The sequence below is a fragment of the Arachis stenosperma genome, chromosome 9 (genome assembly GCF_014773155.1).
Source record: "Arachis stenosperma cultivar V10309 chromosome 9, arast.V10309.gnm1.PFL2, whole genome shotgun sequence".
Lineage (NCBI taxonomy): Eukaryota > Viridiplantae > Streptophyta > Magnoliopsida > Fabales > Fabaceae > Arachis > Arachis stenosperma.
Genome location: NC_080385.1, coordinates 25,202,018 through 25,214,936, shown reverse-complemented (window position 1 = coordinate 25,214,936; position 12,919 = coordinate 25,202,018). Strand labels below are relative to the sequence as shown.

The 12,919-nt window shown below is 40.8% G+C and overlaps 1 protein-coding gene across 1 annotated transcript; it reads left to right on the top strand.

Annotated features, from left to right (window-relative positions):
- The first annotated feature begins 9,643 nt into the window (after positions 1–9,643).
- Positions 9,644–12,073, top strand: LOC130949269 (uncharacterized). The gene is made up of 3 exons (XM_057878037.1): positions 9,644–10,304; positions 10,407–11,551; positions 11,606–12,073. The coding sequence occupies exons 1-3, from the start codon at positions 9,644–9,646 to the stop codon at positions 12,071–12,073; spliced, it is 2,274 nt and encodes a 757-aa protein (XP_057734020.1).
- Positions 12,074–12,919: the final 846 nt, after the last annotated feature.

Sequence of the window (12,919 nt, the reverse complement as noted above, 5' to 3'; positions counted from 1 at the left end):
GCGTTTTGCACGCCACATGGTGCAGGGATGAGAAATCCTTGACACCTCATGATTTGTGGACCCCACAGGATCCCACCTACCTCACCTCTTCTTCTTTTCTCTTCACACCCTTCCATAACACTCTTCCCCAAAATAACCTCACCCAATCACCTCCAGTACCCCTCCAAAACCATCATAACCACCTAAAACTCCCCTTGGCCGAACCACTCACACCTCTCCATCTCATCTATTTTCTTCTTCTTCTACTTCCTCTTCTCTTCTTTTGCTTGAGGACGAGCAAACCTTCTAAGTTTGGTGTGGTAAAAGCGTTGCTTTTTTCCATAACCATGTATGACACTTAAAGCCAGAGAAACCTCTAGAAAGAGGAAAGGAAAGGCAAAAGCTTCCACCTCTGAGTCTGGGAGATGGAGAGATTCATCTTAAAAGCTCATCACTAAGAAAAGGATGGAGCACCAAGAGCATTCCATCATCCACCATGAGATTAGAAAAGATCAAAAAACTATGAGGGAAGAGCAACAAAGACAAGGAAGAGACATAGACGAGCTCAAAAGCACTCCGTAAGATCTTCAAGAGGAAGAACAAGCCGCCATCACTAAGGTGGACCCGTTCTTTAATTTTCTTGTTCTTTATTTTCTGTTTTTCAAATTTTTATGCTTTATGTTTATCTATGTTTGTGTCTTTATTACATGATCATTAGTGTCTTAGTGTCTATGCCTTAAAGTTATAAATGTCCTATGAATCCATCACCTTTCTTAGATGAAAAATGTTTTTAATCACAAAAGAACAAGAAGTACAGGATTTCGAATTCATCTTTGAAACTAGTTGAATTAGTTTGATGTGGTGACAATACTTTTTGTTTTCTGAATGAATGCTTGAACAGTGCATATGTCTTTTGAATTTGTTGTTTTAAGAATGTTAAAATTGTTGGCTCTTGAAAGAATGATGGAAAAGGAGAAATGTTATTGAGGATCTAAAAAATCATCAAATTGATTCTTGAAGCAAGAAAAAACAGTGAATACAAAAAAAAGAAAGAAAAAAAAGAAAAAAAAGAAAAAGCAAGCAGAAAAAGCCAATAGCCCTTTAAACCAAAAGGCAAGGGTAAAAATAAAAAGGATCCAAGGCTTTGAACATCAGTGGATAGGAGGGCCTACAAGAATAATATCCTGGCCTAAGCGGCTAAACCAAGCTGTCCCTAACCATGTGCTTGTGGCGTGAAGGTGTCAAGTGAAAACTTGAGACTGAGCGGTTAAAGTCGTAATCCAAAGCAAAAAGAGTGTGCTTAAGAACCCTGGACACCTCTAATTGGGGACTCTAGCAAAGCTGAGTCACAATCTGAAAAGGTTCACCCAGTTATGTGTCTGTGGCATGTATGTATCCGGTGGTAATATTGGAAAACAGAGTGCTTTGGGCCACGGCCAAGACTCATAAAGTAGCTGTGTTCAAGAATCAACATACTATACTAGGAGAATCAATAACACTATCTGAATTCTGAGTTCCTATGGATGCCAGTCATTCTAAACTTCAAAGGATAAAGTGAGATGCCAAAACTGTTCAGAGGCAAAAAAGCTACTAGTCCCGCTCATCTAATTGGAGCTAAGTTTCATTGATAATTTGGAATTTATAGTATATTCTCTTCTTTTTATCCTATTTAATTTTCAGTTGCTTGGGGACAAGCAACAATTTAAGTTTGGTGTTGTGATGAGCAGATAATTTATACGCTTTTTGGCATTGTTTTTAGTATATTTTCAGTATGTTTTAGTTAGTTTTTATTATGTTTTTATTAGTTTTTAATTAAAAATCACATTTCTGGACTTTACTATGAGTTTGTGTGTTTTTCTGTGATTTCAGGTATTTTCTGGCTGAAATTGAGGGACCTGAGCAAAAATCTGATTCAGAGGCTGAAAAAGGACTGCAGATGCTGTTGGATTATGACCTCCCTGCACTCGAAGTGAATTTTCTGGAGCTACAGAAGCCTAATTGGCGCGTTCTTAATTGCTTTGGAAAGTAGATATCCTGGGCTTTCCAGCAATATATAATAGTCTATACTTAAGAATTGATGGCCCAATCCGGTGTTCCAAATCAGCTTCAGAATTCCCGGCGTTTAACGCCGGAACTGGCACAAAAGTTGGAGTTAAACACCCAAACTGGCACAAAAGCTGGCGTTTAACTCCAGGAAAAGTCTCTACACATGAAAGCTTCAATGCTCAGCCCAAGCACACACCAAGTGGACCCCGGAAGTGGATTTTTACGTCATTTACTCATTCTTGTAAACCCTAGGTCACTAGTTCACTATAAATAGGACTTTTTGCTATTATATCTTCACCTCATGACACTTTACACGTTTCATATTGTACCTTCTACGGCATGAGTCTCTAAACCCCATGGTTGGGGGTGAGGAGCTCTGCTGTGTCTTGATGGATTAATGCAATTACTACTGTTTTTCATTCAAACACGCTTGTTTCCATTCTAAGATATCACTTGCTCCTCAACTTGATGAATGTGATGATCCGTGACACTCATCATCATTCTCACCTATGAACGTGTGCCTGACAACCACCTCCGTTCTACTTTAGATTGAGTGGATATCTCTTGGATTCTTTAGCTAGAATCTTCGTGGTATAAGCTAGAATATATTGGCGGCCATTCTTGAGGATCCGGAAGGTCTAAACCTTGTCTGTGGTATTCTGAGTAGGATTCAGGGATTGAATGACTGTGACGAGCTTCAAACTCGCGATTGTGGGGCGTTAGTGACAGACGCAAAAGAATCACTGGATTCTATTCCGACATGATCGAGAACCGACAGATGAATATCCGTGCTGTGACAGAGCGCGTTGAACATTTTCACTGAGAGGATGGGAGGTAGCCATTGACAACGGTGAAACCCTACATACAGCTTGCCATGGAAGGAGCCTTGCGTGCATGAAGAAGAAGACAGTAGGAAAGCAGAGATTCAGAAGATAGAGCATCTCCAAAACCTCAACTTGTTCTCCATTACTGCAAAACAAGTATTTATTTCATGTTCTTTTACTTTTTACAATTAAATCTGAGAATTATTGATATCCTGACTAAGAGTTACAAGATAACCATAGCTTGCTTCAAGCCGACAATCTCCGTGGGATCGACCCTTACTCACGTAAGGTATTACTTGGACGACCCAGTGCACTTGCTGGTTAGTTGTGCGGAATTACAAAAGTGTGATTGTGATTTCGTGCACCAGTGACCCACGCATATGCATGACGCTCAGCACGTGACTCATTTATAGAAAACGTAGCTGGCGATTTCTTAGCCACTCCAGGGGTAAAATCAAACTTGATTCTGAATGGGAAAGGCAAAGATTTGAAGAGGAAGAGGAGGCAATCAATCATAGACACATTAGACACAATTTTTAGCTAGTTTTTGTTCATTGTTTTTCTAGAGAGAGAAACTTTTTCCTCTCTCTAAGGTTTAGTTTATTTTTATAATCTTTAGTTTGAGTTTTTGAATTAGAGTTTGTTGTTTCTTGTTTTATTGTCTTAATTTTAGTTTCTCTAGTTATAATTTTACTTAGATCTTGTGTTAGAATTGTGTTCTCCTCTTTGTTTTCCCTTTTATTTCTCATTTTATGAACCTTGTTGATTTTGAATTCTCATTAATGCATTGATGTTTTCATCTTTCATAGTCTTAGCTGAGTTAACTTTATTGTTAATTGTTAGTGGATAGTTTTAATTTCTAATTGATTTTGCAGTTCAACTATGTCTTTAACTATTGCCTACCATGTGTTTGACAAAATGTTTTCATTAGTTATGGAGTAGTTTTCTACACTCTTAGCCTAGGCTAGGGGAATTGAGTGATATTGAGTCATTGGGTCTAATTAGATTGATGGTTTGGGAACTCTTGTTGGTCAATTTGATATCCACTAACACTAGCCTACTACTAAGTTGATTAGTAGCTAGGTTGGGACTTATAAGTTGATGTTAATTAAGCCTATTTGATATACTTCAAGCATAGAAGTAGACTTGATGGGATTGGTCCCTCACAATTGTCAATAGATGGCTGTTAGATAAGGATAGTGATTTTAATTCCTATGCCTTAGCCAAGAGTTCTTTTGCAATTCGTATTTCAAAACCTAAATTCTAATTACTTAATTCTTGATTTAGTTAGTTTTAGTTGTTTCATTAGTTCTAAAATAGAATTAGATTTATATATTGTCTTGTTAGATTGTCATTTACTTAGATCTTGCTTTAATTATCTTGATTTAATTTCTTGCAATTCAAATTTCTTGCATGTTAAGGTTTGTTAGTTTAAATTCTTGCTCATATGCCTTTCAACCCTGGATTTCTAGCCAACCTTGATACACACATTTGCCCATTCTCTTGAGGATGACCCGAGAGCAATACTCTCAGTTAATTTGTGTGAGGCTGAACTTGTGACAACCATATTAAACTTTGATTGAGGGTTAGTTGTCGATTTGGAACTATACTTGCAACGCACTTTTCATTGATAAATTCTAGACCGACGGTAACCTTCTTTCAAGTTTTTGGCACCGTTGTCAGGGAATGATTGCAATGTGTGTCTTAATGTTGGTTATGTAAATATGTAGATAGTGTACATAGTTTACTTGTTTTTTAGTTTGTTTTTATTTTAGGTCTTTCTAATGCATGAGCTTATGGTTTCGAAGTTGAGTGACTCGGTCACAACCAGATCCTAGTTTAGCCGAATTTGATCCTGAACTTGAAAAAATTTTACTTCACATTTGACAAGCTAGATGTCAGTTGGATTATATGGCTAGTGCATCAGCCTCTCTTGAAGAACATTCCGACACACTAGTCCAATCCGAGAGTGATTTAGAATCCTCATTCAACGACGGAACTTTTTATTCCTCTGTTAGGACTCTTGACATATCTTTGAGTACTGTAGGTGAAAATCATATGGCGGAACCTCGAAGAATCACCTTGCATGAGCAAGGAGCACCGGATCTTGTTCTTCAACCACTGCAAGTACGGTATCCAAATTTATATCATAATTTTAAATTGAAGAATAGGTTGATCAATTTGTTTCCTAAGTATCATGGATTGCCGGGTCAAGACCCCATTATTAGACACTTGAGGGATTTCCAAGTGGCTTGTTCTATTGCTAGGAGGCATAGCTCTGATGAAGTTACTGTTATGGTCTTTGCTTTTTTCTTTTCTCTTAAAGGACAAGCAAATGAGTAGTTTTACTCTCAACCCGTTGAAGTAGTAATCGATTGGGATCTATTGAAAAGGAAATTCTTGGACAAGTTCTTCCCTCTAGAAAGAACTGATTATATCCGAAAGGAGATTTCTGGTATTATGTAGAGGGACCAAGAGACACTCTAGGAATATGGGACTAGATTCAAGAGATTGTTGGAGTCTTGTCCCCATCATATGATGGATGACCCTTTGCTCATTAGCTACTTTAGTGGAGACCTTTGTGCTCAAGACAAAAGACTTCTTAATGCGTCAAGTGGTGGCTCTCTTGTTAAATACAAGACAGCGGATAAGGCATGGAAGTTGATCAATGATGTCGCCAAATACTCAACATGCTAGAGTGGGAAATAATCCTCCAAAGAATGTGGTGGAAGTGTCCTCTTCCGATTCAGCTTTGACTAAGGTGCTTGGGGAGATGACCACTCTTCTCAAGGAGATTCATCAAGGACAAAAATCATCTTCATCAATCCAAGCCATAGAAGCCCCACCTCAAATTCTGTAAATTGAGGGACCTCCAAGGATGTGTGGTGTATGCTCTTGCACTTCACACTACACCGATCAATGCCCTCAAATCCAAGGAGACTACACTCTTGCGGTAACTAAACCATATAATAACCGTTCTTCCTACCATCCTCAAAATCAAGAAAATTACTCTCATGGTAATAACTACAATCAAGGATGGCAGGACAACTCTCAAGGGAACAACTACAATCAAAGATGGAATCAAGGGCCAACCAATCCTCCTTCTTAATACCAAAACAATTACCAATTTTCTTCTCAACCACTATTCAACAACAACTCATACCAAGGCAATCAAGATCACCAAAGCCAACCCAAAAACCAAAGATATCAACCGCCCCATCAAAGACAACAAGTTCCTACCAATCAACCTTCTTCTTTCACAATCCAACCATTTATTGAAGAATCTCTTCGTCTATTCCTCCAAGAACAAGAAAGAATCTAATCTATGGTAGAGAAACAAGAAACCCAAATGGCGTCTATAGCCGAGATACTCTCTAGAATGAACTTCCCTCCTCCTACCAATATCACCAACACCTCCCAAGCTCCTAGCTCTTCTAGCCTTCCTTCTCAACCTCTCCCAAATCCAAGGGATAACATCAATGCAATTACCTTGAGGAGTGGTACAACACTTGAAAGAATTTGAGCCCAAGCCTTTCAATTTGGCAGAGGATGTTCCTAATATAGTAGTTGAAGAAACAATGGAGTTAAATAAGGATGAAAGGGAAGATGTTCCAAAGGAAGAAGAAGAAAAATTAAAGGCCAAGGAATCGAAGAGGAAGAATAATTTGGAGGAACAAATTACTATACCTTTCCCAACGTTAGCCAAGAAGGCCAAGAAGCATGAGGAGTTTGATCCTAACATGGTGCAAATCTTCAAGAATGTCGAAGTAACCATTCCACTATTTGACGCCATACATCAAGTTCCGAAATATGCTAAATTTCTTAAGGATGTGTGCACTCACAAAGAGAAGATTTGTGGACTAGGGATGAATCTATTAGGTAATTCTATTTCTTCTATGATGGACGACTTTCTTGAAAAATATAGTGATCTCAATCCTTGCTTGGTATCTTGTATGATTGGTGAGATTCAACTTAAGGATTGCATGTGTGCCTTGGAGTCATGTGTGAGTATCATGCGACTTTCGATTCATAAGTAGAATCTTGCACCGTTGAAGCAATCCGGAGCTAGGTTTGTATTAGCAAACAAGAGTATAATTTCGGTTGTGGATATCACTGAGAATGTGTTGGTGAGAATTCAGGACTTAATTTTTTCGGTGAATTTTCATATCCTAGAGACACCTCCCGTTGACTCAGATAGGCCATCCTCCATCTTACCTGGGAGGCCATTCTTGAAGACATCCCGGTTTAAATTAGACCTATTTTTTGGGGACTATTCGTTTGAAGCCAAAGGGAAAATAGTAAAGTTTAAATTGGAGAAAGCCATGAGACAACCCTTAGAGGTATATTCCATTTTTGGTTGTGACATAATTGAAGATGATGTAGTTAAAGTTCACTTTGAAAGTGAAGATGAGATAAGTATCATTAAAGGCTTGGGTATAAGAGGAGTTAGCAAAGAAGAGAAAAATGATCCACAACTTCCATGCTATCAAGGAAACAAGGCACCCAATCATGGTTCAATTGACAAGTGGAAGCAACTTTTCTTAAAGAACACTCTTACCAAGAGCAACAAGAAGGAAAAGATGGATATCCTTGAGGATGTACCAAGAAGATGAACTTGAGCTCATGACCATCCAACATAAGGACGTTAAAGAAAAGTATTAAGTGAGAGACACCCTACCATAGTATAATCTTCCATGTCTATAGCTTCTTTTACTAGGTTTTAGAATCTTTGATTGATTTTCTTGAGTTTGCTTAGTTGGATGTGAATTATGATTGTTTTATGAGACTCTCTTTGTGGATAGCTTGGTTAGTTTAGCTATTTTGGTTGATACCATTATGTTTAGGTGTTTTTATGCTATAATTTCTTTTAGTTATGTTATTTAAAAAAAAGGGCTTGTCATGCGTACACCTGACCCTTGTGTACGCATGACCATTGAAAATTCACCATCTGAGAATGGTGCAAGGATGACGCTATTGCATGGCCTGCACAGCGAGTTGTCCTGGGGCCATGCGGGAAGGGTGCTGTGGGCATGGGCACTGGTCACGCATACGCGTGGGTCGCCCAAATTCAGGTAATGCTAAAATCGTGCTGAAACCATGCTACAGCAAGGCCTAGACAGTGAGTTGTGCTAGGACCGTGCTGGTATGCCGCGACGCGCATGCCTCCTTGTCACGCGCACGCGTGGACGACGCGCACAGGTTATGCCATTAGCCTGTTTCATGAATTATGTGTGCTGGAGTTGTGCTACCGCAAGGTCCAGACAGCAAGTTGTGCTGGAACTACATGTGTCAATATGTTTAGCCCTATAGGGCTTTGGCCCTACTTTATAGGGTCAGAAGAATATAAAGCCCTATAACTAATAGGGTCAAATTTTTAAAAAGCCCTCATGGGCCAAAAGCCCTAGGGCCAACCCACAGGCCACATAATCCTCTTTTTTTATTACATTCTCTATCTCAACAGCACACATAAAACTTATTAAAAGTCATTAGTTTGTTCTATTCCTTTGTCATTTTTATGCGTAGAAATAAAGAAATTGAAAATAAATGTTAATAATGTGCATTGATCATATTAAATTCAACTTTTAACTCTATACATCAAGAAATAAAACATGGCATTCACTATCTCATCATCCTTATCCTATAGTATATACCATCAATAATGTCTCTAGAAAATCAAAATAAAGTTGACATAAAAATTTATCATCTAAAATCATGAATATTGAGGGGGATGCATCGTTTCTGTTGACACTTCTTCATGAATTTCACCAATTTCATCATCTAAAATCAACCAATTAAAAAATAGTTAGAAACTCAATTTAAAATATTATCTTAAAAAATAGCATAAATATTTACCATCATGATTTGGAACAAATCTACGTAACTAACTCCTTGTGCAAATAAGTATTTGGACATGCTCATGAAGAGTGAAACTTCTGTATTTTGTTAAAACACATCCACCAATACTGAATGCAGACTCAGATGTTACCGTAGTGATGGGAATACTTAAAACATCTCTGACCATAACTGACGGAGTGGAAAACCTATCCTCATTAGTCTTTCAAAAATTCAGCACATTATACTTCAAATCATCTTCATTGGTATGAATCAAACCTTTCTTTAGATAAATCTCTAATTCATCTTTATCCTTGGAAGTTTGGATTTCACAATCAAATTCTTTGAACTCCTAAAAGATGTAGTATAAAGATTATTTAAGTAACGAATAAACATAATAGGAGAAAAATAATACAATATTAATTTTAGGGCAATTTACTTAAATAAATAGAATAGCAGAATTGTTTACCTAAATGTGCAAATCTGTTTGTTGTTACGTGCATGTGCAAAAAGCCATTTCTATGTAATTCGTGGCAACCCACCACGGTTTCAAAACGTGCATAAACCGTGGCAGGTCTCAGCGGTTTATGGGCAAAAATTATAGAGTGTAAACCGTGGTAAGTCACCACGGTTTACGAAGGAAAGATGGCATGCATAAACCGTGGTGGGTTACCACGGTTTATGAGGAAAGTTGATTGCACATAAACCCTTGTGGGTTACCACGGTTTATGTAGGGTAAATAATGGCCAGAAAACCTTGTAGGTTCCCACGGTTTACTATGACGGGAAGTCTATATATATGTGGGTGATTCAAGCTCCATAAGAGATCATTCTTACAATGGCTAGTGAGGAAGAGAGTTTTCTTGCCCTAGTGCATTGCTCTGGGAAAATAAAAAAAAAAGCAAAAGCCAAGGTGTGAAGTTTACCGACAGAGAACCACTAAGTATTTTTATTAGTTCGTCGATGAGTTTATCAGATTTGAAGAACAGCATCTTGGAGAAGCTTGGCGTGTTGGGTAGCAAGTGGGTGAAGAAACTATTCTACAAGATTCCCATGGCGGTTGTCTCGACCGGTGTTCAGTATGAAACCTTTGCGGTTAAGGCTGATGAAGATATTAGGGTTCTGTTCTACTGTGTAAGGAGTTTTTCGGAGATCAGAATACATGAGTTGTTCGCGAAGTTGGAGGTTGGTGTCGATAGTTCTGGGGCATCCGCTCCAGTTCCTTGCCCAGCTGCCGCGGTTGGTGCATCTAGTTCGATGCCTGCGGTCAGACCGTATCTTTTGCCGGTTCAATCACCTTCGTTTGCGGCTGATTTAGACCGAACGGAGGTTGTTGGTTCTGTACCTTTGGAGAATGCAGCAGTCATTGAGCCTCCCCACGTTGTGGGCACCGGTGGCGGCCTCGTACCTTATATCGAAGACTTTGGTGGACCTGATCAAGTAGAGAATGCAATGCGTGACGATGAGTCTGACCAGGAGCCTGTTGATATCGATGGTGACAGCGACGATGACATAGGTGGCGATGCACATGCGCAGCATCGGCCTTCAAGTTCTGGTTCTCATCAGTACCCTCCACACTTCTCCACACTAAACTTGGAAGCTCTTGGTCAACAGGAAGACAGTGGTAACAGAGTGGGGGGATCTTCTACATAATTTCAGATTGGGCAATCATTCCAGAGTAAAGATGAAGCTGTGCTGAGTGTAAAGAACTATAGCATCCGGTGAGGTGTTGAGTACAGAGTCATCGAATCGGATCATTTGAAGTATCATGGAAAATGTAAGGAATTCGGCAAGGGTTGTAGTTGGTTGATTCGTGTAGCGCTTCGTGCACGAAAGGGGACTTGGGAGGTTAGGAGGTACAACGGGCCATACACATGCCTCGCAACTTCTATTTCAAGTGATCACCGTCAGCTGGATTACCACGTTATATGTGCGAGGATTCTTCCTATGGTAAGGGCCGATGCTGCGGTTACGGTAAAGGTACTTCAACAAGCGACAGAAGCTGATTACGGTTTCAAGCCTAGTTACAGGAAGGTTTGGATGGCTAAGCAGAAGGCAGTGGCACAAACATACGGAGATTGGGAAGAGTCTTACGCGGAGTTGCCACGTTGGATGCTAGGGATCCAGGCGACAATGCCGGGAACAATCACGGTGCTGAAGACGTCTCCTGTTCGGATTGGTGGTGGGGTTGATGAGTCCACGGTGTACTTTCACCGGCTTTTCTGGACATTTCCACCCTGTATCGAGGCATTCCGGCATTGCAAGCCCCTCGTCAGTATTGATGGTACCCACTTGTATGGGAAGTATGGAGGCACGCTGCTGTTGGCGATAGCTCAGGACGGGAACTCGAACATCCTCCCGATAGCATTTGCCCTAGTGGAGGGCGAAAATGCAGAATCGTGGTCATTCTTCTTGTCCAATCTCCGAGAGCATGTGACTCCTCAGGAGGGTATCCTTGTTATCTCTGACAGGCATAATGGGATCAAGGCAGCGCTTGAGGCACCTGAGATTGGATGGCTGCCTCCTCGGGCTTTCCGGGCCTACTGTATAAGGCATGTGGCTGCGAATTTCGCCCTAACGTTCAAAGGTAAGGACTCAAGGAGGATGCTGGTGAATGCTGCCTACGCAAAGACTGAGGCAGAGTTTTACTACTGGTTCGACATCATGCGGACTGAGAATCCAGCAATGTGTGACTGGGCCAACCGTATGGAGTATGACAAATGGACCCAACATGAGGATGCTAGTCGACGGTTCGGGCACATGACCACAAACATCAGTGAATGTGTGAACTCCATGCTAAAGGGAACTCGCAACCTGCCGGTCACATCGTTGGTTAAGTCAACCTACGGGAGGCTTGCTCAGCTATTTGTGGTACGGGGATAGACAGCAGAGGCACAACTCGGATCTGGCCATGAATTCTGTCAGGCATTGGTCAAGGTTATTGATCGGAACCTAAGAGACTCTAGGTGCTTCAATGTGACATTATACGACAGGCATCAGTCCGAGTACACCGTCGCTGAGACAACACCAACGGGGACCTTCTCGCTGGGTAGCTATAGAGTTTCCCTTAAAGATCACCGATGCGACTGTGGCCACTTCCAGGCGCTGCATTATCCTTGTTGCCACGCCATTGCGTGTTGCGCCTACTCCCAGCTTAACTGGGCGTCATATGTTCACGAGGTGTATCATATGAGTGAGGTATTCAACGTTTACAATCAGGGGTTTCTCCCACCTATCCCTGAAGGACTATGGCCTCCATATGCTGGGCCAACCATCATTCCTGACCCTAATATGCGGCGTGCAAAGGAAGGTCGTCCAAAGGCAACCAGGATCCGTGGAAGTATGGATCAGTCTCAGGAGAATCAGCCGAAGCGTTGTGGGCTATGCCGTTAGCCTGGGCATACGCGGAGGAACTGTCACCAGCGAAGACAAAGTGGTGGAGGGGATGCGTAGATCTCATGCCGTCTATGCTGCATCAGTTGTTTCATGGTCTAGATAATCTTAGTAATGTATGATTGGTTAAGTATGTGACTGTCAACATGTTTCTTTAACACAAAAATTTCAGATGAATAAACTCCTGTTATTTTACCTGTTTGATTAAACCACTTTGGACATCTTTCACATTGTCCATTATAATATAAACCGTAGAGGAACATATCAAATAATCTGAAACCGGTTAAACTACTTGGTCAAAAGATAAATAATATTTAACACAAGTCTGAAAGCCATAAATACTAAGTAGCATGTTCAATACATAAACTAATAAAGTCCCTACCGAACAGGAACATATAACATAACTAATCAGAATCCTCAATGGTGTCACTGTCATCATCGTCGAACTGGCCAAGCAGGTGACCTCCGGTGCCACACAAAGGAGGACGCCTCACCCGCCTAGGTCTGTGATCTGCCGCTGGTGCTGAGGGCTGTGCGGGAACCGTATTGAAAGTAGAGGCAGGTGTCCCTCCTAACGCAAACCATGGGTCAGACGGAGATACTGCAGGCTCGTTGAGGTCAACTGCCAACTGAGCCTGAACATCGTCACTCCGTGGCTGCTGATCAGCAAACTGGGCATGCTCCTCAGGCATCTGTGGCCTATAATGGGTATCATCATCATCCATAAGCATGTCTGCTATGTCCCTGTAGAACTCGGACTCAATAACAGGATCAGCAATGTCCATCCCGACAGCCGCGGTAGTAAACTCAGCAAAAGCATGTGGGCTCACGTTCCCAAACAGCTGA

Excerpts from the sequence above, each read along its gene's own strand:
- LOC130949269 (XM_057878037.1), top strand. The coding sequence starts at position 9,644 with ATGAGTTTATCAGATTTGAAGAACAGCATCTTGGAGAAGCTTGGCGTG. Across the intron at positions 10,305-10,406 it reads TGGTCAACAGGAAGACAGTG|GTGTTGAGTACAGAGTCATC; the intron begins GTAACAGAGTGG and ends GCATCCGGTGAG. Across the intron at positions 11,552-11,605 it reads GGCTTGCTCAGCTATTTGTG|GCATTGGTCAAGGTTATTGA; the intron begins GTACGGGGATAG and ends GAATTCTGTCAG.